This window comes from Myxine glutinosa, chromosome 7 (assembly GCF_964187855.1).
Source record: "Myxine glutinosa chromosome 7, kmMyxGlut1.1, whole genome shotgun sequence".
NCBI lineage: Eukaryota > Metazoa > Chordata > Myxini > Myxiniformes > Myxinidae > Myxine > Myxine glutinosa.
This window is the reverse complement of record NC_136267.1, coordinates 189,727,622-189,753,873: the sequence shown is the minus strand read 5'-3', so window position 1 is coordinate 189,753,873 and position 26,252 is coordinate 189,727,622. Positions and strand designations below refer to the sequence as shown.

The 26,252-nt window shown below is 45.9% G+C and overlaps 1 protein-coding gene across 7 annotated transcripts in view; it reads left to right on the top strand.

Annotated features, from left to right (window-relative positions):
- The window catches only part of DNAJC10 (DnaJ heat shock protein family (Hsp40) member C10), a 280,936-nt gene that overhangs the window by 6,572 nt on the left and 248,112 nt on the right, over positions 1-26,252 (top strand). For all 7 annotated transcript variants that reach the window (XM_078782635.1, XM_078782634.1, XM_078782636.1 and 4 more), the window contains exon 2: positions 5,292-5,603. In XM_078782635.1, coding sequence (XP_078638761.1) covers positions 5,400-5,603 — 204 coding nt within the window. In that variant the 5' untranslated portion in view covers positions 5,292-5,399. The remainder of the gene's footprint in view (positions 1-5,291; positions 5,604-26,252) is intronic.

Below are 26,252 nucleotides of genomic sequence, written 5' to 3'. Positions count from 1 at the left end.
AAAGCTATCTTAGCACGGGCATACACCTCAACACACATCCCCATTGGCCTTTGGGAGAGGGGGAGGGGGGGGGGGGCAAATTAATTCGCTAAGACCATTGTGTGACCTTTAGTTGTCCTGTCAAGTTTGGTTGGGATTGGATAAGTAACAAGCGAATGTATTGCGGTGAAAAATTGTCAGTCAGACAGACACCAAATTGCATATTTTAGTATGATGTAATTGTGGAAGAACTGTTTGAGCGTTCGTTCCAAGTGCCTTTTTGGCACGAGGGATGTGCAGAACACTTGATTGCAAGTTTCTACGACACATAATTGTGAATGGTGGGTGAGAATGCATGGAGGGGGGTGAAGGGAGTAAGGGCGGACATAAATATGTCATGGGGATTGAAAGGGAAGGTCCTGATGTCATGTGTAATGCCGGCCTATCTTTACGGTCTGGAGACGGTGGCACTGATGGAGAGACGACCACAGATGCTGCAGGTTTGCGAGAACAACTCGGTCAGGAGGATTGCGGGAGTGAAGATGGTGGATGGAAGGAGAATGGATGAACCGAGGTAGGAGATTGGTGTGCAGGTGAGCTTGACGGGGAGATCGGTGAAATGCTGGCCGAGATGAGCTGGACACTTGGTGCGGATGGGGGAAGCGAGGTTGGCAAAGAGAGCGGATCGGTTGAGGGAGCAAGATAGGAGGAAAAGAGGTAGACCACGGTTGGGATGGGAGGATTGTGTGAGGAGGGGTACAAGTAAGGTGGGGGTGGTTGGAGAGTGGAGAGAGTTGTCAGAGGACTTTGTTGGAGTGGAGGAGCATGGTGGTCAAGGCAGGGCAGGAGCGTTGTCATTGGACTTCACCCCTTTATAAAGGGAAGAGAAGGAGAATAATAATAGTTGTCTTGTGCAATATTTTATCAGCACGGGCAACTCGATCACCTTTAGGTTTGTACAGGTGACACAAGGCATTCTGAGCATATTCCAAACGGTCTTTCTGAGAAACCCGCATGTGGATTATTCAATAAACACAAATTACATGATATTTAACGCGACATTAAATTCCAAGTCTATGAGAAAATGAGAGAAATCGAAGCCGTGGACACCTTCAAGCAGGGTCTTCCATTGGGCATGTTCCAATGGTCTCTAACGCGACGAGAGGGATTGTTTATAACCTTGGAAGACGATGTTGGGACCCTGAGGAATTGACTTGTTTACGAAGACCCTTTAGTGTCGGTCAGAACCCTGTGGTTAAGGAGTTGTTCCTCTTGCTGTTTGTCTCCATGAGTCATAAGTTCCAATTATTATTCATAACGAGTAGATTACTTGCTTCAGGATGACGTGTAATCTCCCCAAGGCCCACCCCGCCCCGCAGCACCCTTCAAATCCTAGAAAATGGGGGCGAGGGTTACCCTGCTTCGTCGTGCTTTATTTAATATAAAATGAACTTGGACCTGTTTGTTTTCTTCGATATCGTACGTTTTGAAGGCGTCGCTGTTTAACCGATAAATGTGAATAACTTATCTGTATTTTCATGTCCATATCGACTTGTGGGCCCCAAGACCTTGAACACTCAAAAAGGAGAAAAAGAACCTTGGTTGATTTTGTCGGTGTTTTTTTACATAATATTTGCAATCTCTAATACACCATTGATGGCATTTTTACAAACTTGTCGTGGAATTTTGTCAAAATGACATTTCCATGTAAATCGATATAGTGTGTGTGTGTGTGTGTGTGTGTGTGTGTGTGTGTGTGTGTGTGTGTGTGTGTGTGTGTGTGTGTGTGTGTGTCAGTCACATGTACTCCTCGTAGGAGATTTGACTGAGAAACCTGAAACTTGCAGGGATTAATTATGGTGTCCTGAAGTTGTGCACAATCAAGTTTAATTTGTTCATTAAGTTTTGAGACTTTTTTTTTTTTTTTGCCCATCTTTGCATTGTTGTCTTTTGGGTAAAGGGAGGGTAAGGGGGTTTGGGAAGGGGGGGGGGCGTACAATTGCAATTGTCTGACATATATATATATATATATAACCACAATGTATTATACAGTGCATTCGGAAGGTATTCAGACCCCTTCACTTTTTTCACATTTTGTTATGTTGCAGCCTTATGCTGAAATCGTTTAAATTCATTTTTTCCCTCATCAATCTCCACTCAATACCCCATAATGACAAAGAGAAAACAGGATTTTAGAAAGTTTTGCAAATTTATTTAAAATAAAAAACTGAAATATCACTTTGACATAAGTATTCATACCCTTTGCTATGACACTTGAAATTTAGCTCAGGTGCCTCCCATTTCTCTTGATCATCTTTGAGATGTTTCTACACCTTGATTGGAGTCCACCTATGGTAAATTCAATTGATTGGACATGATTTGGAAAGGTACACACCTGTCTATATCAGGTCTCACAGCTGACAATGCATATCAGAGCAAACACCAAGCCATGAGGTCGAAGGAACTGCCTGCAGAGCTCAGAGACAGGATTGTGTCGAGGTACAGATCTGGGGAAGCCTACAAAAAATTCTCTGCTGCATTGAAGGTTCCCAAGAGCACAGTGGCCTCCATAATTCGTAAATGGAAGAAGTTTGGAACAACCAGGACTCTTCCTAGAGCTGGCCGCCCGGCCAAACGGAGCAATCGGGGGAGAAGGGCCTTGGTAAGAGAGGTGACCAAGAACCCGATGGTCACTCTGGCTGAGCTCCAGAGATCCTGTGTGGAGATGGGAGAAACTTCCAGAAGGACAACCATCACTGCAACACTCCACCGATCTGGGCTTTATGGCAGAGTGGCCAGACGGAAGCCAAACAGTTCAATCTTGGTTTCATCAGACCACAGAATCTTGTTTCTCACAGTCAGAGTCCTTTATGTGTTTTTTTGCAATCTCCAAGTGGGCTTTCACGTGTCTTTCACTGAGGAGAGGCTTCCGTCTGACCACTCTGCCATAAAGCCCAGATCGGTGGAGTGTTGCAGTGATTGTTGTCCTTCTGGAAGTTTCTCCCATCTCCACACAGGATCTCTGGAGCTCAGCCAGTGACCATCGGGTTCTTGGTCACCTCTCTTACCAAGGCCCTTCTCCCCCGATTGCTCAGTTTGGCCGGGCGGCCAGCTCTAGGAAGAGTCCTGGTTGTTCCAAACTTCTTCCATTTAAGAATTGTGGAGGCCACTGTGCTCTTGGGAACCTTCAATGCAGCAGAGATTTTTTTGTCGGCTTCCCCAGACCTGTGCCTCGACACAATCCTGTCTCTGAGCTCTGCAGGCAGTTCCTTCGACCTCATGGCTTGGTTTTTGCTCTGATATGCATTGTCAGCTGTGAGACCTTATATAGACAGGTGTGTGCCTTTCCAAATCATGTCCAATCAATTGAATTTACCACAGGTGGACTCCAATCAAGGTGTAGAAACATCTCAAAGATGATCAAGAGAAATGGGAGGCACCTGAGCTAAACTTCAAGTGTCATAGCAAAGGGTATGAATACTTATGTCAATGTGATATTTCAGTTTTTTCTTTTTAATAAATTTGCAAAACTTTCTAAAATCCTGTTTTCTCTTTGTCATTATGGGGTATCGAGTGCAGATTGATGAGGGAAAAAATGAATTTAAACGATTTCACCATGAGGCTGCAACATAACAAAATGTGAAAAAAGTGAAGGGGTCTGAATACTTTCTGAATGCACTGTATATGCACACAAGCAGTAGGCATGTTTTTGCTTCATGCACGTAACCTGGGATAATTTTATTTTTGGAGTGATCAAGGCAGCGGTCTGTGACGTATACACCACCCAAATAACAGGATGTGTCAGAAGAACGTGTTGCGCACTTGGAACAAGATCGCCCGGAGGACGGGTACTCTGATAGTTTATTTTAAAGAAACAAATATCATTCTATATTATCAAAGGCTAATCCCCGCTCTAGCAGGGAAAATGGCCTTAAAATGCCGTTTTTGTCCCCCGTCGCACAGCGTAGCGAAAGGGGGACTATGGCTTAAGCGAAGGACCGCATTCGAATTTGGTGTGTGGGTACAACCCACGTCAAAATCCAAGATGGCCGCCGCCATGTATGTCTGATGCCATGTATGTCTGAACCATGTAACGTGCATATCTTGAAAAATAAGCAAAGTACCAACTTCTAATTTGGTGTGTGGGTGTATCTCGGCACAAGGAAGAACGCTATTGAAAATTGGGTCGCCACGTCACAATCCAAGATGGCTGCCGCCATGTATGTCTGAACCTTGTGAGATGAATATCTTGAAAATTACGTGAAGTACCAACTTCTAATTTGGTGTGTGGGTGTATCTCGGCATAAGGAAGAACGCTATTGAAAATTGGGTCACCACGTCAAACTCCAAGATGGCCGCCACCATATATATTTGTCTGAACACTGTGAGCGAAATATCTCGATAAATATGCGAAGTACCAACTTCTAATCTCTTGTGTGGGTGTATCTAGGCACAAGGAAGAAGGCTTTTGAAAATTGGGTCGCCACGTCACAATCCAAGATGGCCGCCGCCATGTATGTCTGAACCTTGTGAGATGAATATCTTGAAAAATAAGCGAAGTACCAACTTCTAATTTGGTGTGTGGGCGTGTCTCGGCATAAGGACAAAGGCTACTGAAAATTGGGTCGCCACGTCAAAATCCAAGATGGCCGCCACCATATATATGTCTGAACCTTGTGAGCGAAATATCTTGAAAAATAAGCGAAGTACCATCGTCTGATCTGGTGTGTGGGTGTATCTCGGCATAAGGAAGAACGCTATTGAAAATTGGGTCGGCACGTCAAAATCCAAGATGGCCGCCTCCATGTTTGTCTGAACCTTGTGAGCGAAATATCTTGAAAAATAAGCGAAGTACCAACGTCTGAGCTGGTGTGTGGGTGTATCTCGGCATAAGGAAGAACGCTATTGAAAATTGGGTCGGCACGTCAAAATCCAAGATGGCTGCCTCCATGTATGTCTGAACCTTGTGAGCGAAATATCATATCGTAGCATGTTTTGTGCGTCTTCCACTTTGTCAACTCACATCACTTCCCCGACGGGGGACCTAGGCGTAACGCTTGTTGTTGTTGTTGTTGTTGTTGTTGTTGTTGTTGTTGTTGTTGTTGTATTCTATATTCTCAAACCCCTCGATCATGCTCCAGCATTTTCTCTTGTAAAGTATTTTATTGTACACAGGACGTAAAGTGTCTTCACTGTATAATATGATTATTTTGTAATTTTGATTTTACTGTAGATTGATGTTAAAATGATGTCTTTTATTGTCATGAATGTGTAATTATGGCCACTAAAAGACAATTTTGTCTTACCTGCAGCCAGGTTGATGTTCAGAGAAAAATCTTCACTCAACTTGCATCGTTTCAAGTAGAAGCTGAACATCGTCAGACAGACCTCTGAGGATTGGAGTTTGGGAATTTTTGGGGATGGCGAGCCTGTTGCGGGGGCTGACCCTCCCCTGTGATAAAGGGCTTTTTACCTACCTTGCCCTGTTGTTGCTCCTGCTTGCTGTTGGCTTGTGTTCGGATGACTTCTATCAATTGATTGGTGTCTCCCGGGATGCCAGCACCCGAGACATTCGTAAAGCCTTCAAGAAGCTGGCACTTACCATGCATCCAGATAAAAACCAGGTGTGCCAAGGTTCAACAGTGGAACCACATTCTTGCTATAATACAATAAATAGAATTGTTTTTACCTCTTGAAGTATTGATATTCACAAATTGACTACAAGTTTATTTTCTACCTCTAGACTGCTGATGTAAATTGGATGCAAATAACTTGAGGTTTTGTTTGAATGCTGCTGCCTTTGCAAGCGTGATTGTTCTTTGGCTTACACAGCATGTAGTTGTTAGTCATAATTATATTCTGATTACTTTGCAGCTCCTTTTTGTGTGGAAAATCTAGGCTCGTGGCTGAGAGAGGTGACAAAGGATATCTAACTAGACATGTGCTGACAGTGGGGACGCAGTGAAGGGAATGACCAAACAGGAAAAGGAGTGAGGAGAGCAGAGGGAAGGAAACATCGTAACCTGCACTGAGTGGATTGGGTTGCGTAGTGTCAATTGTGGGAGAAAGAATTGCAGGTATGGATACAAAATGACATTGGAAGGTTTTGCACTGCTTGCTTTGAAGTTTTTGTGGGGATTGGACCATCTCTGGCAAGTGGTTCTACTCGTACAATTGGGAGAAAAGAGGAACGTGTGTGTGTGTGTGTGTGTGTGTGTGTGTGTGTGTGTGTGTGTGTGTGTGTGTGTGTGTGTGTGTGTGTGTGTGTGTGTGTGTGTGTGTGTGTGTGTGTGTGTGTGTGTGTGTGTGTGTGTGTGTGTGTGTGTGTGTGTGATACCTGGATTTTGAGAGGATAACCAAGAATCCTCCTGTCATGGGAAGAATGCGTGCATCTTCGAGGAGCTGGGGAGGGTTTGAGCATTGAAATAGAGGTGACAGCAAAACTGGAGGAGCTTTCTGCAATTTGGAGTTATTACACAAAAGGGAGTCGTCTGCAAAAACCAAAGCTGGGCCTGAGACACTGTCTTGGGGCACACTCTCCACCACCAAGATAAGATAGAAGAGGAGTTTGTTCCGTTGGTGCAACATGTTGATGGTGCAAGTGGAGGAAGTTAGAAAGCCACGTGTGAAGGCAGCCGAGTATGCTGCAGGCAGTGAGATTGGCTTGCAGAGCAGGATGCAGGATTGTGGCAAATAAATGCCTGAAATATATTTAGCGAGATGGCTGTGGTATCTTTTTTTATTTATTAAGATTTAGGGCTGTCAACCATTTTTGGAGCAGAAACATGTCCAGAGTTGTTTCTGAGATGGGATCGATAGTGGGTTTTCAGAGATCAGGCTGTTCGAAAAGCAGAAACACTTGTCACCCGAAAAGACAAGTTATCTTTGCTTATCCTCGTATATTCGTAATTGTCATGGTTCTCTTTTTGAGTCGATGTTTTTATGGCCGGATGCCCTTCCTGACGCCAACCCTTTGTCGCCTCTTACGACACGCAGGGATACGGTGTACCTATTCTAAACCGGGGTACACACCGGCTTCTGCAATCTGGTGGTGAAAGAAGGCCGCATTCCAGTGGATTGGGAACTGAGTACCCTCGTCCCTCTATACAAGGGGAAAGGTGACCCTCTGGACTGTGGCTCGTATCGAGCGATAAAGTTATTGGAGCATGGAATGAAGGTATTGGAAAGGGTGTTGGAGAGGAGGATAAGGAAGAAAGTGAAGATCGACGAAATGCAGTTTGGATTTATGCCAGGAAGAGGAACGACAGACGCGCTTTTTATTGTGAGGCAGTTGCAGGAGAAGTACATGGAGAAGAGGAAGAAGTTGTTTCTTGGGTTTGTTGATCTGGAGAAAGCATTCGATAGGGTTCCACGTGAAGTACTGACATGGGCATTGAGGAAGTTAGGAGTGGAGGAATGGTTGATCAGAGTAGTGATGGCAATGTACAAAAGAGCACGCACAGCTGTAAGGACGAAGGACGGGAACAGTGGTGAGTTTGAGGTGAAGGTGGGAGTGCATCAGGGGTCGGTACTAAGTCCCCTACTATTTGTAGCTGTGATGGAGGTGCTGGCTCAGAACGTAAAGGAGGGTTTACCGTGGGAGTTGTTGTATTCAGATGATCTGGTGTTGGTTGCAGAAAGTATGGATGGACTGAAGGAAAAGATGAACACGTGGAAGGAATGTATGGAGACAAAAGGTCTGAAGGTGAATATAGGAAAAACGAAGGTGATGGCAAGTGGTAAAGCATGTGGTGAGGTGGAAAGAACTGGGAAGTGGCCGTGTGCTGTGTGCCGGAAGGGTGTCGGAGTGAATTCCATTCAATGTACAATGTGCGCTGAGTGGGTTCATCAAAAATGTAGTGGTTTGAGAGGGTCATTAACCAGTGTGGCAGCTACATTCAAGTGTAAGGTGTGCACAGAGGGAGCTGCAGATGGAGGAAATGTTGAGTTGGATCTTGGAGATAGTGTGAAGCTGGAAGGTGTGAAAACATTTTGTTACCTTGGAGGCATGCTGATTGTAGAAGGTGGATCAGACTCTGCAACGGTTGCTCGAGTGAGATGTGCATGGAAGAAGTTTCGGGAACTGAGTGGCGTGCTGACGAGGAGGGAAGTGTCATTGAAGCTAAAGGGAAAGGTGTGTGCTGCATGTGTGAGAAGTGTTATGATTTATGGGAGTGAGACATGGGTAATGAATGTAGAGCAGCAACGAAGGCTGGAAAGGGTGGAAATGCAAATGGTTCGGAGGATGTGTGGAGTATTGTTGAGAGAGAGGAAGACAAAGGATGAATTGCGAAAGATGATGGGAAATGGAGCCTGTGATGGATGCTGTGAAGAGAAACAGGTTGAGATGGTTTGGTCATGTGTTGAGGAAGGATGAAAGTAACTGGTTGAAAAGAGTGATGGAAATGAATGTAGAAGGAAGTAGAGGACGGGGAAGACCGAGAAAGACTTGGCTAAAGATGGTGGAAGAATAAATGCGGGCAAGGGTGTTAACAAGGGGAGATGCAGAAAATAGGGCAAAATGGAGAACATTGTCATGGGGACCGCAAGGCTAACCTCCGCTCTTGCAGGGAAAATGGCCTTAAAATGCCATTGTTGTTGTTGTTGTTGTTGTTGTTGTTGTATCCTCGTGTTAGGGATATTTTCCTGCAGTAGTATGTAATAGATGAACCAAAAAATCAGAAGAGAGTCAGAAGTCAGAAGAGAGTCACAAATTTTAATTCCCGAGGAGGACAACACTTTCTGTCAACAAGGAAATACACAGCAAGAACAATAACCTTTATCAAACCATATTACAATTCACAAATTACATTTCAGGATTCACAGAAGGTCCCAAGTGAAATCCTGGTACAGTAGGGATGCACAAAGAAATGCCACACCAAACACCAGCATGCATAGAGTACAGTTAACATACAGTGTCAACATACAGAATCGACCAGCCAAGTAAAACATCCTAAGTACAGCAAACCAACATCTTACAGACCCAGTGCTAATCCTGCTTATTTGGTCATCCGTTCTGATTTTTAAAACACTCTCAAGTGGGAGGAGCAAGTGGAGGGGGGAGGAGCGAAGAGAGGGGAGGAGAGCAGTAGGATTGTTTGGGCAAAGTTTGGGTGGGAGGGAGCAAGTGGAGGGGGGATGAGGGTGTTCCCCGCTGACAGCAGGTTTGCATTTCAAATTCTTTAATGCGGTTTTCTGCTTTTCCATTGTCTCCTGCAAAACACCTCAGAGCCCCTGTCTCTCTAATCCGTTTCTGGTGTTTGTTCCCCCTCCATCCCCTCCCTTACCTCAAACGGCTACACAGCTGACTCCGCACGTGAAAAAGCTGAATGCCTCAACTCTGTGTTTGCCTCTAAATCTTGTGTCCCAAACCCATCCCTCTCTGTACCCACCATACCCAGTCGTACCCTGCTGCTCCTGGACTCCGTGTCCTTTCCTCCTGACAAGGTGGAAAAGTTTCTGTCAACCCTCGACTCTGATTCTGCAACTGGACCCGACGGCATCAGCCCACGGGTCCTAAAATCCTGCTCTGCTGCTCTATCTCACCCTCTCTCTGTTCTCTTCACCCTCTCTTTTGCTCAAGGTCAACTGCCATCTGCTTGGAAATCAGCCAACATCACCGTTTGCACAAAAAAGGTGCAAAAACAGATCCTAGCAACTACAGACCAATCAGCCTTCTCCCAATTATCAGCAAAGTCATGGAATCCATCATTGCTTCGGATATGAAATCTTTCCTCTTCTCCAATGGCTTGATCTCTGATCATCAATTTGGTTTCAGACCAGGTCACTCTACTCTGGACATGCTGCTTCTGCTGTCTCAACAATGGATGGAGGTCCTCAATGCCAAACAGGAAATTAGAGCTGTCTCCCTCGACATATCACGTGCCTTCGACACGGTCTGGCACCCCGCTCTGCTCACCAAACTCTCCTCCTTTGGTATCCATGGAAATCTCCACGCATGGCTGGCGGACTTCCTCTCTAGTCGTCGTCAACGTGTGGCCCTGAATGGGTTTCTCTCATCTCCTCTTCCTGTTCAGGCTGGAGTTCCCCAAGGCAGTGTTCTGGGCCCCGTGCTTTTTCTGGTCTTCATCAATGATCTCTCTGACTCTCTCGAAAATCCTCTCTATCTCTTTGCTGATGACTCCACTCTCTGCCGCTCCATTCCTCTTCCCTCAGATCGGCAGTCTGCTGCCTCCTCACTCTCTGAAGACCTGGACAAAATCACAGACTGGTCAAACAAGTGGAACATGTCTTTCAATCCTGACAAATCTCACACTCTTACTAGGTCTCTCCGAAAAGATCGACTGGACAACCCTCCCATCTACTTTCTCAACAATCCTCTCCAAGAAGTTCTGTCGCTCAAGATTTTGGGTCTCACTATCTACCATGATCTTTCTTGGGAAAACCACATTTCCAAGCTGGCCTCCAAAGCCAGTCGCGGACTGGGCATCCTCCGTCGTGCGAAGTCCTTCCTCGGCACACCTGAGCTCCTCACCACATACAAGGCTTTCATCCGCAGCTCAATGGAATACTGTTCTCCCCTATGGGCCGGTGCTCCTGCCTCACACCTAGCTCGGCTTCATGCTGTTGAAACCAAAGCTTTCAGAATTATTGGAATCTCCCGCGATGAAGCTATCTCTGAGGGCCTTTCACTCACTCACCGCAGGCAGGTAGGTGGTCTTTCTGTCTTCTACCGACTCCTCTCCGGCCTTGCACCCCCAGCTCTCTCTGTGCTCTGTCCCCCAAATATTCCTACAGGTCACACAAGATCTGCCAGCAACCCTCTGATGGTTAAACTGCCGAAATCTCGGCTCTCTGCTCACCTTCACTCTTTCATTCCTCTTTTCTCCCGCCTCTGGAACAAACTCCCTGACTCCCTTCAATCCCACTCCTCCCTCCAGGTCTTTAAAATAGCTGTTCACCACCATCTCTTATCTTCCCCCATCCAAAACCTTGATCTTTTCTACCCCCGCTAATTCACCCCAGATCCACCTTGTTTGAAATTTCAACTTCTTTCCTGGAAGTCCTGGCAGTGTCCATATGTTTTATACCTCTCCCACCGCCCCCTTCCCATGCCCCCCCCCCCAAAGCCCTCGCCCTCTCTCAGATCTCTCGATGTCTCCATGTCTCTCGGTCCCTGCTCTCAAATGTTGTGTTTGTGTCCTTCCCCCTCTCTCCCCATCTTGTCTACCGCTCCCGATGTTATATGTTTTATGTGTCGGTTTGTCTTTCTGTGTGATTAATGTTCGCTCTTTCACGAGCCTCGATCTTGTATACAACAACAAAAAAAAAAAAAAAAAAAAAAATCCCGTATGAAGACTTCAAGAACATCTGAAGGTCATTCTCAGCGAAGTGGATATATTTTTTACTCATTTTCGACACGACAAGAACAAAGACCACTTACTTTATTTCAAAGCACATTTTTTTTACCATTTTGTGGTTTTATCTGTAATTCATTTATTGTTTGATGCAAGGGTTATTATACCATATTGCGAATTAACACACTAGTAACATGGGTTTTGTTAAGTCATGTTAAAACTTCAAAATAGGCATGCAATTAAATAACAAAAGTCCTTATTTAATTAAAACAGTCACTCAATAGCTATGGCAATCCCATCCTTTTTCAATCTGCAAACTCATCTTTTCCTTCATAAGTCAAATCCTACTGCAATCCCACAAAATATTTTATTGAGAAGCAGAGAGCCAGAGAGAGCTAGCCTCCATGGATTTTCTATAGGATTTTTTTTATATTTCAGATTAACCCTTATCGAATACTAATAAGCTATTTTGATTCAGTGTTAAATTTTCGTTCTTGTTGAGAGATTTTCCTGAGAACGCTGGCAATTTCATAAAACTATTTATTAAATAAACTCCAAGTAAGAAAGAAAAAAGCGTGCGCTGGGCCCATTTTAACAACGGTCAGCGAAGAGCGATTCTTTCACCCCCATTGTTTGACTCTGCAAAATAATCACCAAGTACTTTACATTCACTAATCAAGACAATGTCTAGTTTAGACTTCGTGCTGAGTCGATTATTCACAGTCACAATGAAAGCTTGCTCACCGAGCGCATTGGTAAGCAAGCCTCGATAATCCAGCAATTACCTGGTTAGACATTGTGGCATCAGTTGTATTATTTAATTATTTACCAAGAAAGCTATCTTTTCTCCAATTTGCTTATACAGACTTGGCATTTAATATGGAATATTTTTTTTGTGGGGGTGAACTTACTTTTCAAGATGTCTTAGAACCAAAAGTTCATTGGAATTATGTTGAAATTATTCTAGATTTTGTTAATGTGACCTTTTAAAGAAACAAAAACCACATTTGGCATTTCGAAACAAATAAATTGATCCTTGAAAGTGATGTAAACTGATATCGAACTCAATTCACAGACAGTACTGTGTTAAACCTCTGTACGTTTTCCAGAAGTATCTCTTTATTTTGCACATTAGCCAAAATTTTTTTAAACAAAAACAAAAGTTAAATTACGACTGGGATTACGAACAGTAAAATTACAGTTCAGTACTTCGTGTAACCCCCACGAGCATTCAGGAGAGCACGTACACGTTGAGGCATGCTGTTCACGAGATTTGCCAAGGTTTGGACAGGAATCGCTTGCCATGCAGTGACAATAGCCTGTTGCAATTCACGCACAGAGGTCGGCTGCTGGTCCAAGTGGTCGATTTGATGCGTTAATTCTGCCCACAAGTTCTCTATCGGATTCATATCCGGGGACATGGCAGGCCACTCCATATGCTCTACACCACGGTCAGCAAGAAAGTGTTGGATCATGCGAGCACGATGAGGCCGTGCATTGTCATCTTGGAAGACAATGTTTCCTCGAAAGGCTGCACGAGCAAATGGAAGCAATGTTTCTTCCAGAATGGCCCTGTACTTGAACTGATTCAGGTTTCCATTCAGAACAACCAGGTCAGTTTTGCCCCCTGCATGAAAAGCAGCCCAAACGGTCACCCCACCACCTCCAGCTTGGACTCTTGGCACTATACAATCTTTGTTGTAGGCTTCATGCACTTGCCTGCACACTCGGACGCGGCCATCTTGACGATAGACCAGAAATCTAGACTCCTCACTGAAGATCACGTGATTCCAGTGTCCTGGCTGCCATTGACGGTGCTCTCTGGCCCACTGCAATCGGCGCTGGCAGTGTTGTCTGGTCAGGCGTGGCTTTCTCAGGGGACGCCTGGCACGATAGCCTGCTTGAACCAGTCGTTGGTTGACTAGCCTTCTGGATACAGGCACATTTGTCAGTTGCTGCCACTCAGACCTAAGCCGATTAGCTGACTTGGTACGGCCATTGCGGACTAACCGGTGCAGCTGGCGATCATCCCTCCTTGTGGTTCTGCGGGGACGTCCTGGCCTCGGTATTGGAGTAGGGACACCCCTCTGAGCATTTGGTTTCAGGATCTTTGACACCTGACCTTGAGTGATGCCATACTGCCGAGCAATAGCACGCTGTTTCATGCCGTAATTTCGTAAAGCCACCACTCCATGACAAACAGCATTGTCGCGTTGACGGACCATCTCCAGAGGAAGCGGCAATAACTTTTGGAGACGTGCAGCAGTTGTTTTCCTCCAATACAGAACGCAACAACCCTTGTATACCCGACTGTGAAGCCAATCATCAAATGCACCTGTCCGTACATTTTGCCACGCCACCTGTGATATAATCCTGTTGTTGACTTCTTGCTGCGACAGACAATCAGTGACATGGTTCTTTTAACAAATAAATCACCAAAGTGTGAAAGAAACTCACCAGATTGATATACTGAGTTAAGAAAGTAAACCCAAGTCAAGAAAAAAAAAAATGCCATATTAAATGCCAAGTCTGTATAATTCAATGACATACTCGATCCAACATCACATTATTTTCCAAAAACACATCCCATCTGTATTACATATTCCCCTATTTGTAATAATGTTCCATCAGTCATTGATGACAATATGTGGTTCACCATTACCTCCACTAATAATTTTTACTCTTCTCGAGCCACGATTCTGGTCAGTGCCGGAGACAACTTGCCAACTGCAGGGGATCCCAAATTTTGTATGGAAACCACAAAAAGACACTTGCAGACTAGGAATGAAGGTTTGTGGCTCATAGAAATTACTTGCTTCATAAATTTACACTTCCACACTCGAGTGCTGCTCTCTACTACGTGGCCGTTTCGTTATTGTTATTTTTTAATAGGAGTCAATTGAGGAAGGTCAGTGTCAATTGAGGAAGGTCAGTGTCAATTGAGGAAGGTCAGTCAGTTGAGGAAGGGCAGTGTCAATTGAGGAAGGTCAGTGTCAATTGAGGAAGGTCAGTCAATTGAGGAAGGTCAGTCAATTGAGGAAGGTCAGTCAATTGAGGAAGGTCACTGTCAATTAGGAAGGTCACTGTCAATTGAGGAAGGTCAGCATCAATTGAGGAAGGTCAGAGGCGATTTGTGGTGTCTTTGTGGTTTATCCAGATAATATATTGTTACGGACACGGCTTAAGATGTTATGATGGGCCGAGCGGAATGGCCGCCGTGTTCGCACAGTTTACCCGATTACCCGATTACACCCGACGTTGACCAAGTCGCGCTACGCTAAATCAATGAAGGAAAGGACACAACGGCTGAGATAAATGAAACGACACAAGGGGTACAGTTCTCAAGACCTCCGGAGGAGGATATAATTGGTGGTGGAGAAAAAGGGTAGATTACAAGGTATGAGGTAAAGCACAGAAAAGATGGGCACTTAGACACAATCTTATCTATCCCAGACAGACCACAGACAAACGGAACAAGACTGACTTACACAGGGATTGATGGCAGGGAAGGACAGGTCGGTTGATAGCACAAGGTGCACCTTGGCTCAGGGACAGGATACAGCTCAGTGTTTGGGAGGTCTCTCGGCGCTCGGAGGGTGCGTCCTTTCTCCTTCAGCTCTGCGCGCATCTGACGTCACCTCCCTCTTCCTGCGCATGCTCAGCGGGGAGTGACACGCCCTCGGCTCGTTGGCTCCGCCCCAGACGGAATCGGTCCGCCGCTTCTATTGGGTGCGGGGGGTTACCGGGCTCCGCCCATGACGAGGAGCTGACAGCGAGCCCCTACGTGGTAACCCCGTCGAGCACATGCTCGATGGCGGCTCGTTGGAAAGGCTTGGTGCCCTTTCAACACCAAGGGATTTTCGAAGCTCCACACGGTCTCCACGTTTTTCGAAGTTAAGTCTGTTCACAATTGTATTTTGTCGAAACTGTATTTATCTTTCGGTGTGTGAAGTTATTGTGTGCAACTTTGGTTGTTTCTCGGTGTTTATCTTTCATAAATTGATCGTCTGTTTGCCGTGTCGTGTCTTGAGGCCTTGTACAGTGTGCACTGTACAACCTTGAGGCTTTGTTTTTCTCTCAGCGGTCCGTCTTTTGTGATCCAATAACTTTCGTTCTCTGTATTCCCAGTCTTTTCACCCATAGCCTACTTCCTTGTGTAAATCTCAACTCAACAAAAAAAAAAAAAAAAAAAAAACATTTTCCTTCTCTGTTATCATTCGTTTATTCATTCTTATTCGTTCGTTCGTTCTTCGACCACGTGTTTCTCCCCCATTTCCCCAGATAGTTTTCACTCGTTAACCTTCAATGTTTACACTTTCCCCTCAAGTTATGTATTCCGTCATATTTTATAACACCTTTTTCTTCTTCTTCTTTAAAAGGCTGCTTTCGACTTGCTCACCAAATCAATTCATCCCAAAAAAAATATCCATCTCCTATAGTGCCTTTTTTCTACATTCCCTAAACTCTCCTGCACTCCATCCTCCATCCAGCGTCCTTAAACGTATTTTTAACTCGAAGGTCACAAGCAACTCATTTTGCAATAAATGTTCGTTTCCCATAAATCGTACACTTTCAAAAATCCAATCTCACCCCTCCCCTCCAAATCTTCCCCATAACCCCTCCCCTCCAAATCTTCCCCATCACCCCTCCCCTCCAAATCTTCCCCATCACCCATCCCTTTCAAATCTCCCCCCTTGCCCCCTCCCTCCTAAACGACCCCCTCACCCCTCCCCGCCAAGACGCCCCCTCGCCCCTCCCCTCCTAGACTCCTGCCTCACCCCTCCCCTCCAAATCTCCCCCATATCCCATCCCTTTCAAATCCCTCCCCTTGCCCCTTCCCTCCCAAACTTCCCCCTCACCCCTCCCCTTCAAATCTCCCCACCCTCATTGCTTCTCAATTTCCCCCCTCTCACTCCCCCTCCTCAAAGCGTCCTCCCCGCTTCTTCCCCCTTCAAACTCTCACCTCCATCTCCCCCAACCTTCTGCCTCGCTCTTCCCCCTCCTCAAATAACACCTCATTGTGGCTCACCCAATCACCATCAAACCTTTTGTCCGCCCCATCCTTCCCTTTCTCCGAGCTATTCTGAAATCTCTGACACACCTTCAACAGCTCTCCCTACCTCTTCCACCTCTTCCACATCTTACCCTACCCCTCCTCCCCCCTGTTCTGTATCTGATGCTCCCCCTTCCTCTTCATTAACGGTATGGACCTCAAACATCCGGGGCCTTCGTTCAAACTTAACTGATCTCTCCATACAGGTTGCTTCTGTCAAACCAGACGTGATCTGCTTAACAGAAACTTTCCTCCTTTATGATGTCTCTGATTCCATAGTATCTCTCCCGGGCTACTCCCTCCTCCGGTATGATAGACCTGAGCCTCGTCCTGGAGGCGGGGTTGCTATCTTTATCAAAAACTCTCTTCCTCACTCGCCCTGCACTGCACTCTCTCCACCTCACCCCCAGGAATACCTCTGGCTACGGCTTCCCCTTCGCTCCCACCTCTTGTTCATATGTGTGTTGTACCGTCCACCAAACAGTGATGACTCCATCTACATCTCGCTGTCTGATGATATGGACCAACTTCTATCTACTCATCCCAACTCTCTCTTCCTCATATGTGGTGATTTCAACTGTCATCATGCCAGTTGGCTGGGTGTGGGTACCTCTCTCACCAGCCATGGCTCCTCAGCAAAGGACTTCTGCGACTCACTGGGACTGACACAATCTGTCAATTTCCCGACCCGGATCTCAGTCAACGGAACATCTTCTCTTCTGGACTTGGTTATGACTAACTTCCCTGAAAATGTCTGCTGCTCTTCTTCTGCTCCGATCGGATCATCTGATCATGTCCTTGTTAAAGTGGACATCTCTCTGACCATCCTCAGGGAGCCTGCTCAGCGTCGACGAGTCTGGCATTTCACTCAGGCCAACTGGCACGGTCTTCAAGCAGCCATCAATCATCTGGACTGGTCTCCCATTTCTACCACCTCTGACATCAACTCATCCTGGGAATTCTTCCAAAGTAAATTGCTCTCTCTCATGCACAGATTTATCCCATCTCGTCTTCAGTTGTCTTACCCTTCCTCCCGTCCATGGTACACGGAATCTTGTGGTGAGGCTGTTGCCCAGAAACAACTTGCCTTCGTCTCCTGGAAAGCAAATCCAACGGAAGGAAATCTCATTTCCTTTCACAAAGCCCGAAACAAGTGTGTGTCCACCCTCAGGAGAGCCAGGAAACAATATCTCTCCGTTCTCAAGACCGAACTCTCTTATCTGTCTCCCTCTTCCAAATCCTGGTGGCGTCTGGTCAAATCCGTTTCTGGTGTTTGTTCCCCCTCCATCCCCTCCCTTACCTCAAACGGCTACACAGCTGACTCCGCACGTGAAAAAGCTGAATGCCTCAACTCTGTGTTTGCCTCTAAATCTTGTGTCCCAAACCCATCCCTCTCTGTACCCACCATACCCAGTCGTACCCTGCTGCTCCTGGACTCCGTGTCCTTTCCTCCTGACAAGGTGGAAAAGTTTCTGTCAACCCTCGACTCTGATTCTGCAACTGGACCCGACGGCATCAGCCCACGGGTCCTAAAATCCTGCTCTGCTGCTCTATCTCACCCTCTCTGTTCTCTTCACCCTCTCTTTTGCTCAAGGTCAACTGCCATCTGCTTGGAAATCAGCCAACATCACCGCTTTGCACAAAAAAGGTGCAAAAACAGATCCTAGCAACTACAGACCAATCAGCCTTCTCCCAATTATCAGCAAAGTCATGGAATCCATCATTGCTTCGGATATGAAATCTTTCCTCTTCTCCAATGGCTTGATCTCTGATCATCAATTTGGTTTCAGACCAGGTCACTCTACTCTGGACATGCTGCTTCTGCTGTCTCAACAATGGATGGAGGTCCTCAATGCCAAGCAGGAAATTAGAGCTGTCTCCCTCGACATATCACGTGCCTTCGACACGGTCTGGCACCCCGCTCTGCTCACCAAACTCTCCTCCTTTGGTATCCATGGAAATCTCCACGCATGGCTGGCGGACTTCCTCTCTAGTCGTCGTCAACGTGTGGCCCTGAATGGGTTTCTCTCATCTCCTCTTCCTGTTCAGGCTGGAGTTCCCCAAGCCAGTGTTCTGGGCCCCGTGCTTTTTCTGGTCTTCATCAATGATCTCTCTGACTCTCTCGAAAATCCTCTCTATCTCTTTGCTGATGACTCCACTCTCTGCCGCTCCATTCCTCTTCCCTCAGATCGGCAGTCTGCTGCCTCCTCACTCTCTGAAGACCTGGACAAAATCACAGACTGGTCAAACAAGTGGAACATGTCTTTCAATCCTGACAAATCTCACACTCTTACTATGTCTCTCCGAAAAGATCGACTGGACAACCCTCCCATCTACTTTCTCAACAATCCTCTCCAAGAAGTTCTGTCGCTCAAGATTTTGGGTCTCACTATCTGCCATGATCTTTCTTGGGAAAACCACATTTCCAAGCTGGCCTCCAAAGCCAGTCGCCGACTGGGCATCCTCCGTCGTGCGAAGTCCTTCCTCGGCACACCTGAGCTCCTCACCACATACAAGGCTTTCATCCGCAGCTCAATGGAATACTGTTCTCCCCTATGGGCCGGTGCTCCTGCCTCACACCTAGCTCGGCTTCACGCTGTTGAAACCAAAGCTTTCAGAATTATTGGAATCTCCCGCGATGAAGCTATCTCTGAGGGCCTTTCACTCACTCACCGCAGGCAGGTAGGTGGTCTTTCTGTCTTCTACCGACTCCTCTCCGGCCTTGCACCCCCAGCTCTCTCTGTGCTCTGTCCCCCAAATATTCCTACAGGTCGCACAAGATCTGCCAGCAACCCTCTGATGGTTAAACTGCCGAAATCTCGGCTCGCTGCTCACCTTCACTCTTTCATTCCTCTTTTCTCCCGCCTCTGGAACAAACTCCCTCACTCCCTTCAATCCCACTCCTCCCTCCAGGTCTTTAAAACAGCTGTTCACCACCATCTCTTATCTTCCCCCATCCAAAACCTTGATCTTTTCTACCCCCGCTAATTCACCCCAGATCCACCTTGTTTGAAATTCCAACTTCTTTCCTGGAAGTCCTGGCAGTGTCCATATGTTTTATACCTCTCCCACCGCCCCCTTCCCACGCCCCCCCCCCCCCTAAAGCCCTCGCCCTCTCTCAGATCTCTCGATGTCTCCATGTCTCTCGGTCCCTGCTCTCAAATGTTGTGTTTGTGTCCTTCCCCCTCTCTCCCCATCTTGTCTACCGCTCCCTATGTTATATGTTTTATGTGTCGGTTTGTCTTTCTGTGTGATTAATGTTCGCTCTTTCACGAGCCTCGACCTTGTATACAAAAAAAAAAAAAAAAAAAAACACCCCCTACCAACCAAGCCGGAGTGAGGACGCACACTCCCCGCGCCGCCGCCGCCGCTGTTGTTGTTGTTGTACCATGAGGAAGAGCTGCGGGGAGGTATTGGGAGGTCCTAAACTTCCTAACGGTGCCATACAATCACATTCTGGTGCAACGAAGAGTCAGAATTAATGGAAACGAGTCCTTAACTGACATAGACTAAGAATAACTAGCAAGATGTCCTATAGTTGTCTACGTGAGATGCGGTGGACCTGGATGCGACATTTAATGGGGGAAATAGGGGGAGGTCGGGTCTACAGAGTGTTGTTTACAGAAAATGGGACTAGGGAATGGGGGATTGGGGATAGTTGGGAAGTATTGGGGAAATAGGGGAATATTTACAAGCGGATATGGATGGATGCAAATCCCATATCCGCAACAATATCTTATTTCAGTGATTGAAAACTATGCTTCTCAGCAAATTAATGACAATCACACTTTTCAAAATCTGATTGCTTGATCAAAATATGTAACTTAAACAATTATTAATGTAAATATGCAATAATAGTTGAAGGAAATACAAAGCAATGTGTATTCTGGATATTCTTCAGCAATAAGTAGTAAGTTGAATGCTTCAAACTCTGCTTTCCCAATAAAGTGAGATGTGCATAAATTGGCTGCACTATTGTTGCCACCTGTGATGGATGCTGTGAAGAGAAACAGTTTGAGATGGTTTGGTCATGTTGAGGAAGGATGAAAGTGACTGGTTGAGAAGAGTGATGGAAATGAATGTAGAAGGTAGTCGAGGACGGGGAAGACCGAGAAGACCGAGAAAGACTTGGCTAAAGATGGTTGAAGAAGAAATGCGGGCAAGGGGGTTAACAAGGAGAGGCAGAAAATAGGGCAAAATGGAGAAGATTGTCATGGGGACCGCAAGGCTAACCCCCGCTCTTGCAGGGAAAATGGCCTTAAAATGCCTGTTGTTGTGTTGTTGCCACCAATACATTGCACAGTGAAAACTCTCAAATCCGAGATTCCAAGATCCGAAATGTCCCAAACTCTGAACATGATTCGAATTTTGAGAAGAACTAGAACGACACTCCTCGACTTCACTACGTCAACGATATGCCTCTGCCCCATTATCGCTTCATTATACATGCTTGTAACAAGTTTGTTTTAAATCCATTCAGCTGTTCTCAAATTATCACATTTTTACCTGTCTTGACCTCTGATCTTTGACCTCTTGATGGCATAATCCAATCGGATCATCTTTACATCATCTATACTGATACAAAGTTTGTTCAAAATCCCATCACTGGTTCACAAGTTGGCGTGGCAACATAATTCTTACTTAACCTGACCTTTGGCCATTGACCTTGTGACCCCAAAATCTAAGCAATTCATCTTTACCTCATTATACATACCTGCACCAAGTTTGACGAAGGTCCCTTCAGCCGTTCTCAAGTTATCTCTAACGAAAATCTATTACAGACAGACAGTCTGTCCATTTAGGTCCACCTCGCGCTGCCTTCAACACATCTCCCACAACTCCCGTCGGCCCTCCCGCTTTTCTACCCTTCATTGCTTTTATCGCTTCCTCAACTTCCTTCTCAGTTATCTTCTCTGCTGGTCCTAAAACTGGGTTACTCTCCATGTTGCCATCCCATTCATTCTCTGTATTCAACAGCATTTCATATATCTTTTCCATCTTCCTTTAATTCCATCTGGGTCGACAACGATTTGTCCCACTTCATCCTTCAAGCAACTCACCCCCATCACATCACACCACTCTTTCGCTATCTGCTTTGCAATCCTGAATATTGCTTTCTGACCCTCTTTCGAATCCAAGCGTTCTCCGAACATTTTCCGACATGCCTCCTGCGCCTTTGCTACCTCTTTCTTTGCAGCCTTCTTGGCTGCCTTATAACTTTCATGCTCTGCTGTTTCTGCTTCCGTACCCTTCGCCTTCTGCCACTCCTTGAACTTCTTCCTCTTCTCATCAATCCTCTTTCCAACTTCATCATCCCACCACCATGTTTCCGAGTGCCTCGGTGGTCCTTTTGTCCATCCACATACCTCACCAACGGCTCCCAACAGACTAGCTTTCATCGACATCCAACCTCTTTCAAGCTCAACCACATCATCCTCTACCCTACTCAGCCTCTGTTTTAATGCCTCCCTTACTGTCACCTCTTTCAACCTCCACACCTTCATTCTCGGTTGGTACTTCACCCGCCGAGCTCTCCTCGCACCTTTCACCCTTATGTCGCAGACAACCAAGTGGTGCTGTGAAACAGCCTCCTCCCCCGGGATCACCTTTATGTCCCGGAGGTGCCCCCTATCTCGCCTACGTACCATCAGGTAGTCAACGGTTGTCGTCGACCCACCTGACGTTTATGTAGCAAGCTTATTATCCTCTTTCTGGAACTGAGTATGACAAATCAACAAATCAGCTCCATCAGCAAACTCCAAAATCCTTTCACCTTCTCCATTTCTCACACCATATCCGTAACCCCCATGAACTCCGTCAAAACCATCCATACTCCTTCCCACATGTCCATTTAGGTCTCCTCCTCCCACAACAACTTCCACATCTTTCACGTTTTCCATCAGCTTCTCCATCGCACACCAGAACTTGTCCTTCTCTTCATCGCTTCGACCAACCTGCGGAGCATATCCCGAGATGACGTTCACCAAGAGCTTTCCAATCATCATTTTCACCATCAACCCATCACTCACTCTAGTCACACTCACCACACTGTCTACAAACTCCTCAGAAAACAGGACACCAACACCATTCACGCCCTCCAGGCACCCTTGCCACATAAACTTGTATTTCTGTCCCTGCCTACCCTTCACCATTCTCACACCACTTCCCTTCCATCTCGTCTCTTGCACACAACATATGTCCACTCTTCTTCTGACCAATACTTCCACCACTTCTCCTGATCTCCCTGTCATTGTCCCTACATTCCATGTCCCAAACCTCAGAAACCGATCTCCACTTCGGGCTGTACCCTGCCCATATGTAGTTGTAATTGTCATGGTTCTCTTTTTGAGGCAATGTTTTTATGGCCGGATGCCCTTCCTGACGCCAACCCTCTTAGTCGTCTCTTACGACACGCAGGGATACGGTGTACCTATTCTAAACCAGGGTAAACACTGGGAAATGTTTAACACATGGAAATCTTGGGGGAGGGGGGGGGGGGGGGGGCGGCGTCGGCATCACGGATGCGGTTTAAACATATTGAAATAATATTTAAACAAAAGCATGAAAAACAATATGGGAAAAGTCTCTAAGTGAGAACGTGTATTTGAGAAAGCAGGAGCAGAGGTGGAAGAAAAACGAGATATAGGGGGCGGGGCACAAGTCGAGACGAGGAGGAGAGCGAACAAGCACGTGTCCGGGAGGAGAGAAAGTATGGTCGACTTCACCAAATGGTGGACTTTGTGATAAGGATGAAGCGTATTGATTTTGTTGTCAAAGGTCATCTGGATGTCAAATTTCTAAAATTGTCAGTTTTTATCCGATTCACTTGAAATTTGAAAAACAGTTGCATATTAAGTCACTGAATTGGGAAACCAACTATTTTTAAGGTTGAAAGGTCAAAGGTCAACTCAAGGTCAAACGTCTAAAATCATACATTTTCATCTGAAAAATCGTCACTTTTCATTTGATTAATTTGGAGATTAAACAGCATTTGTATAGTGCCTCACTGAATTGGTAAAGCAAAAGGTCAACTCAAGGTCAAGCTTCTAATATAAATTGTCATCTGAAAAATCATCATTTTTCATCCGATTGATCCGGGCTTTGATGAAGATTGTCAATTTAGATGAAGTTAGATCAGTCGCCGACTGGGCATCTTCCGTCGTGCGAAGTCCTTCCTTGGCACACCTGAGCTCCTCAGCACATACAAGGCTTTCATCCGCAGCTCAATAGAATACTGCTCTCCCCTCTGGGTTGGTGCTCCTGCCTCACACCTAGCTCGTCTTCACGCTGTTGAAACGTCTTCACGCCTCTGGCCAAACGTTCACGCTTCACGCTGTTCAGAATCATTGGAATCTCCCGCGATGAAGCTAACTCCAAGGGCCTTTCTCTCACTCACCGCAGGCAGGTTGGTGGTCTTTCCGTCTTCTACCGACTCCTCTCTGGCCTTGCCCCCCCAGCTCTCTCTGGGCTCTGTCCCCCAAATATTCCTGCAGGTCGCACAAGATCTGCCTGCAACCCTCTTATGGTTAAACTGCCAAAATCAAGACTCTCTGCTTACCTTCACTCCTTCATTCCTCTTTTCTCCCACCTCTGGAACAAACTCCTCACTCTCTTCAATCCCACTCCACACTCCAGGTTTTTAAAACAGCTGTTCACCACCATCTCTTATCTTCCCCCATCCAAAACCTTGATCTTTTCTACCCCCGCTAATTTCACCGCAAATCCACTTTTTGGAAATACCAACTTCTGTCCTGGAAGTCCTTGGCGTCCTTGTGTTTTATACTTCTCCCACCCCCCCCCCCTTCCCACGCCTCCTCCCCCCAAGCCCTCTCCCTTCCACACATCGACCTGCTCTCAAATGTTGTGTTTGTGTGCTTCCCCTCCTCTCCCCATCTTGTCTTCCGCTCCCTCTTTTTATATATTTTGTTTGGTTGATTTGTTTGCGAAATAAATGTTAGCTCTTTCACGAGCCTCGATTCAGTTTACAAGAAAATTTTTTTTTTTTTTTTAAATTTTAATGAAATGGACAATTTGATGTATCCATGGCAACTTTTTATTTTTGGGAGGAGAGGATTTTGCAAGTATAGTGAGTGCTCTGCATGACGTCTCCTTGAATTTATTGTTATTTTAAAAATAACAATAAAATTATATACCGCCCTTGAGGCTTGGTTTGCCAGCCAACGTTGACGATTTCAATCGAAGACATGCATCAGGTCACACGCATCAGGTCACACGCATCAGGACACGCATCAGGTCAAAGATCAGGTCACTGTTTCATTGAAAATGTTTTCAAGTTTGTTTTATCCTCAAAAATAGATCGCAGTGAACACACATTCGTGTTAAAAGGTTGGTATTTAGAACCTACTCTTATGAAGGGGAACACACATCTGTACAAACACACTAAGTGACATTGTGTTTGATATGGTAAATGTTAGATCAGGTCATTGAAAGGATCAGAACATGCATGACATAATATGTGAGGTCAGGTCATTGAAAGGATCAAAACATGCATGACATTAAAACATGTTAGATCAGGTCATTGAAAGGATCAGAACATGCATGACATTATAACATGTTTGATCAGGTCATTGAAAGGATCAGAACTTGCATGATATTGTAATATGTGAGGTCAGGTCATTGAAAGGATCAGACCGTACATGACATTATAATATGTCAGATCAGGTCATTGAAAGCATCAAACTGTGCATGACATAACATGTTAGATCAGGTAATTGAAAGGATCAGATCATGTGTGACATTATAACATGTTAGATCAGACCATGCATGATATAATATTAGATCAGAACATGCATGACAGAATGTTAGATCAGGTCATTGAAAAGGTCAGAACATGCATGCCATTATGACATGTTAGATCAGGTCATCATCATCTCCCCTTCCTGTTCAGGCTGGAGTTCCCCAAGGTAGTGTTCTGGGCCCTGTGCTTTTTCTGGTCTTCATTAATGATCTCTCTGACTCTCTTGAGAATCCTCACTCTCTGCAGACCTGGACAAAATCGCAGACTGGTCAAACAAGTGGAACATGTCTTTCAATCCTGACAAATCTCACACTCTTACTATGTCTCTCTGAAAAGACCGACTGGACAACCCTCCCATCTACTTTCTCAACCATCCTCTCCAAAAAGTTCTGTCGCTCAAGCTTTTGGGTCTCACTATCTGCCATGATCTTTCCTGGGAAAACCACATTTCCAAGCTGGCCTCCAAAGCCAGTCGCCGACTGGGATCCTCCGTCGTGCAAAGTCCTTCCTTGGCACACCTGAGCTCCTCACCACATACAAGGCTTTCATCCGCAGATCAATGGAATACTGTTCTCCCCTCTGGGCCGGTGCTCCTGCCTCACACCTAGCTCGGCTTCACGCTGTTGAAACCAAAGCTTTCAGAATCATTGGAATCTCCCACGATGAAGCGAACTCCGAGGGCCTTTCACTCTCTCACCGCAGGCACGTTGGTGGTCTTTCTGTCTTCTACCGACTCCTCTCTGGCCTTACTCCCCCAGCTCTATTTGTGTTCTGTCCCCCAAATATTCCTACAGGTCGCACAGGATCTGCCAGTAACCCTCTTATGGTGAAATTGCCAAAAATCAAGACTCTCTGTTCACCTTCACTCTTTCATTCCTCTTTTCTCCCTCCTCTGGGACAAACTCCCTCACTCTATTCAATCCCACTCCTCCCTCCATGTCTTTAAAACAGCTGTTCCCCACCATCTCTTATCTTCCCCCATGCAAAACCTTGATCTTTTCTACCCCTGTTAATTCACCCCAGATCCACTTTTTTAAAATACCAACTTCTTTCCTGGAAGTCCGAGCAGTGCCCATGTGTGTTTATACTTCTCCCCCTTCCCCCACTTCCCGTGCCTCCTACTCCAAAGCCTTCTCCCTCCCAC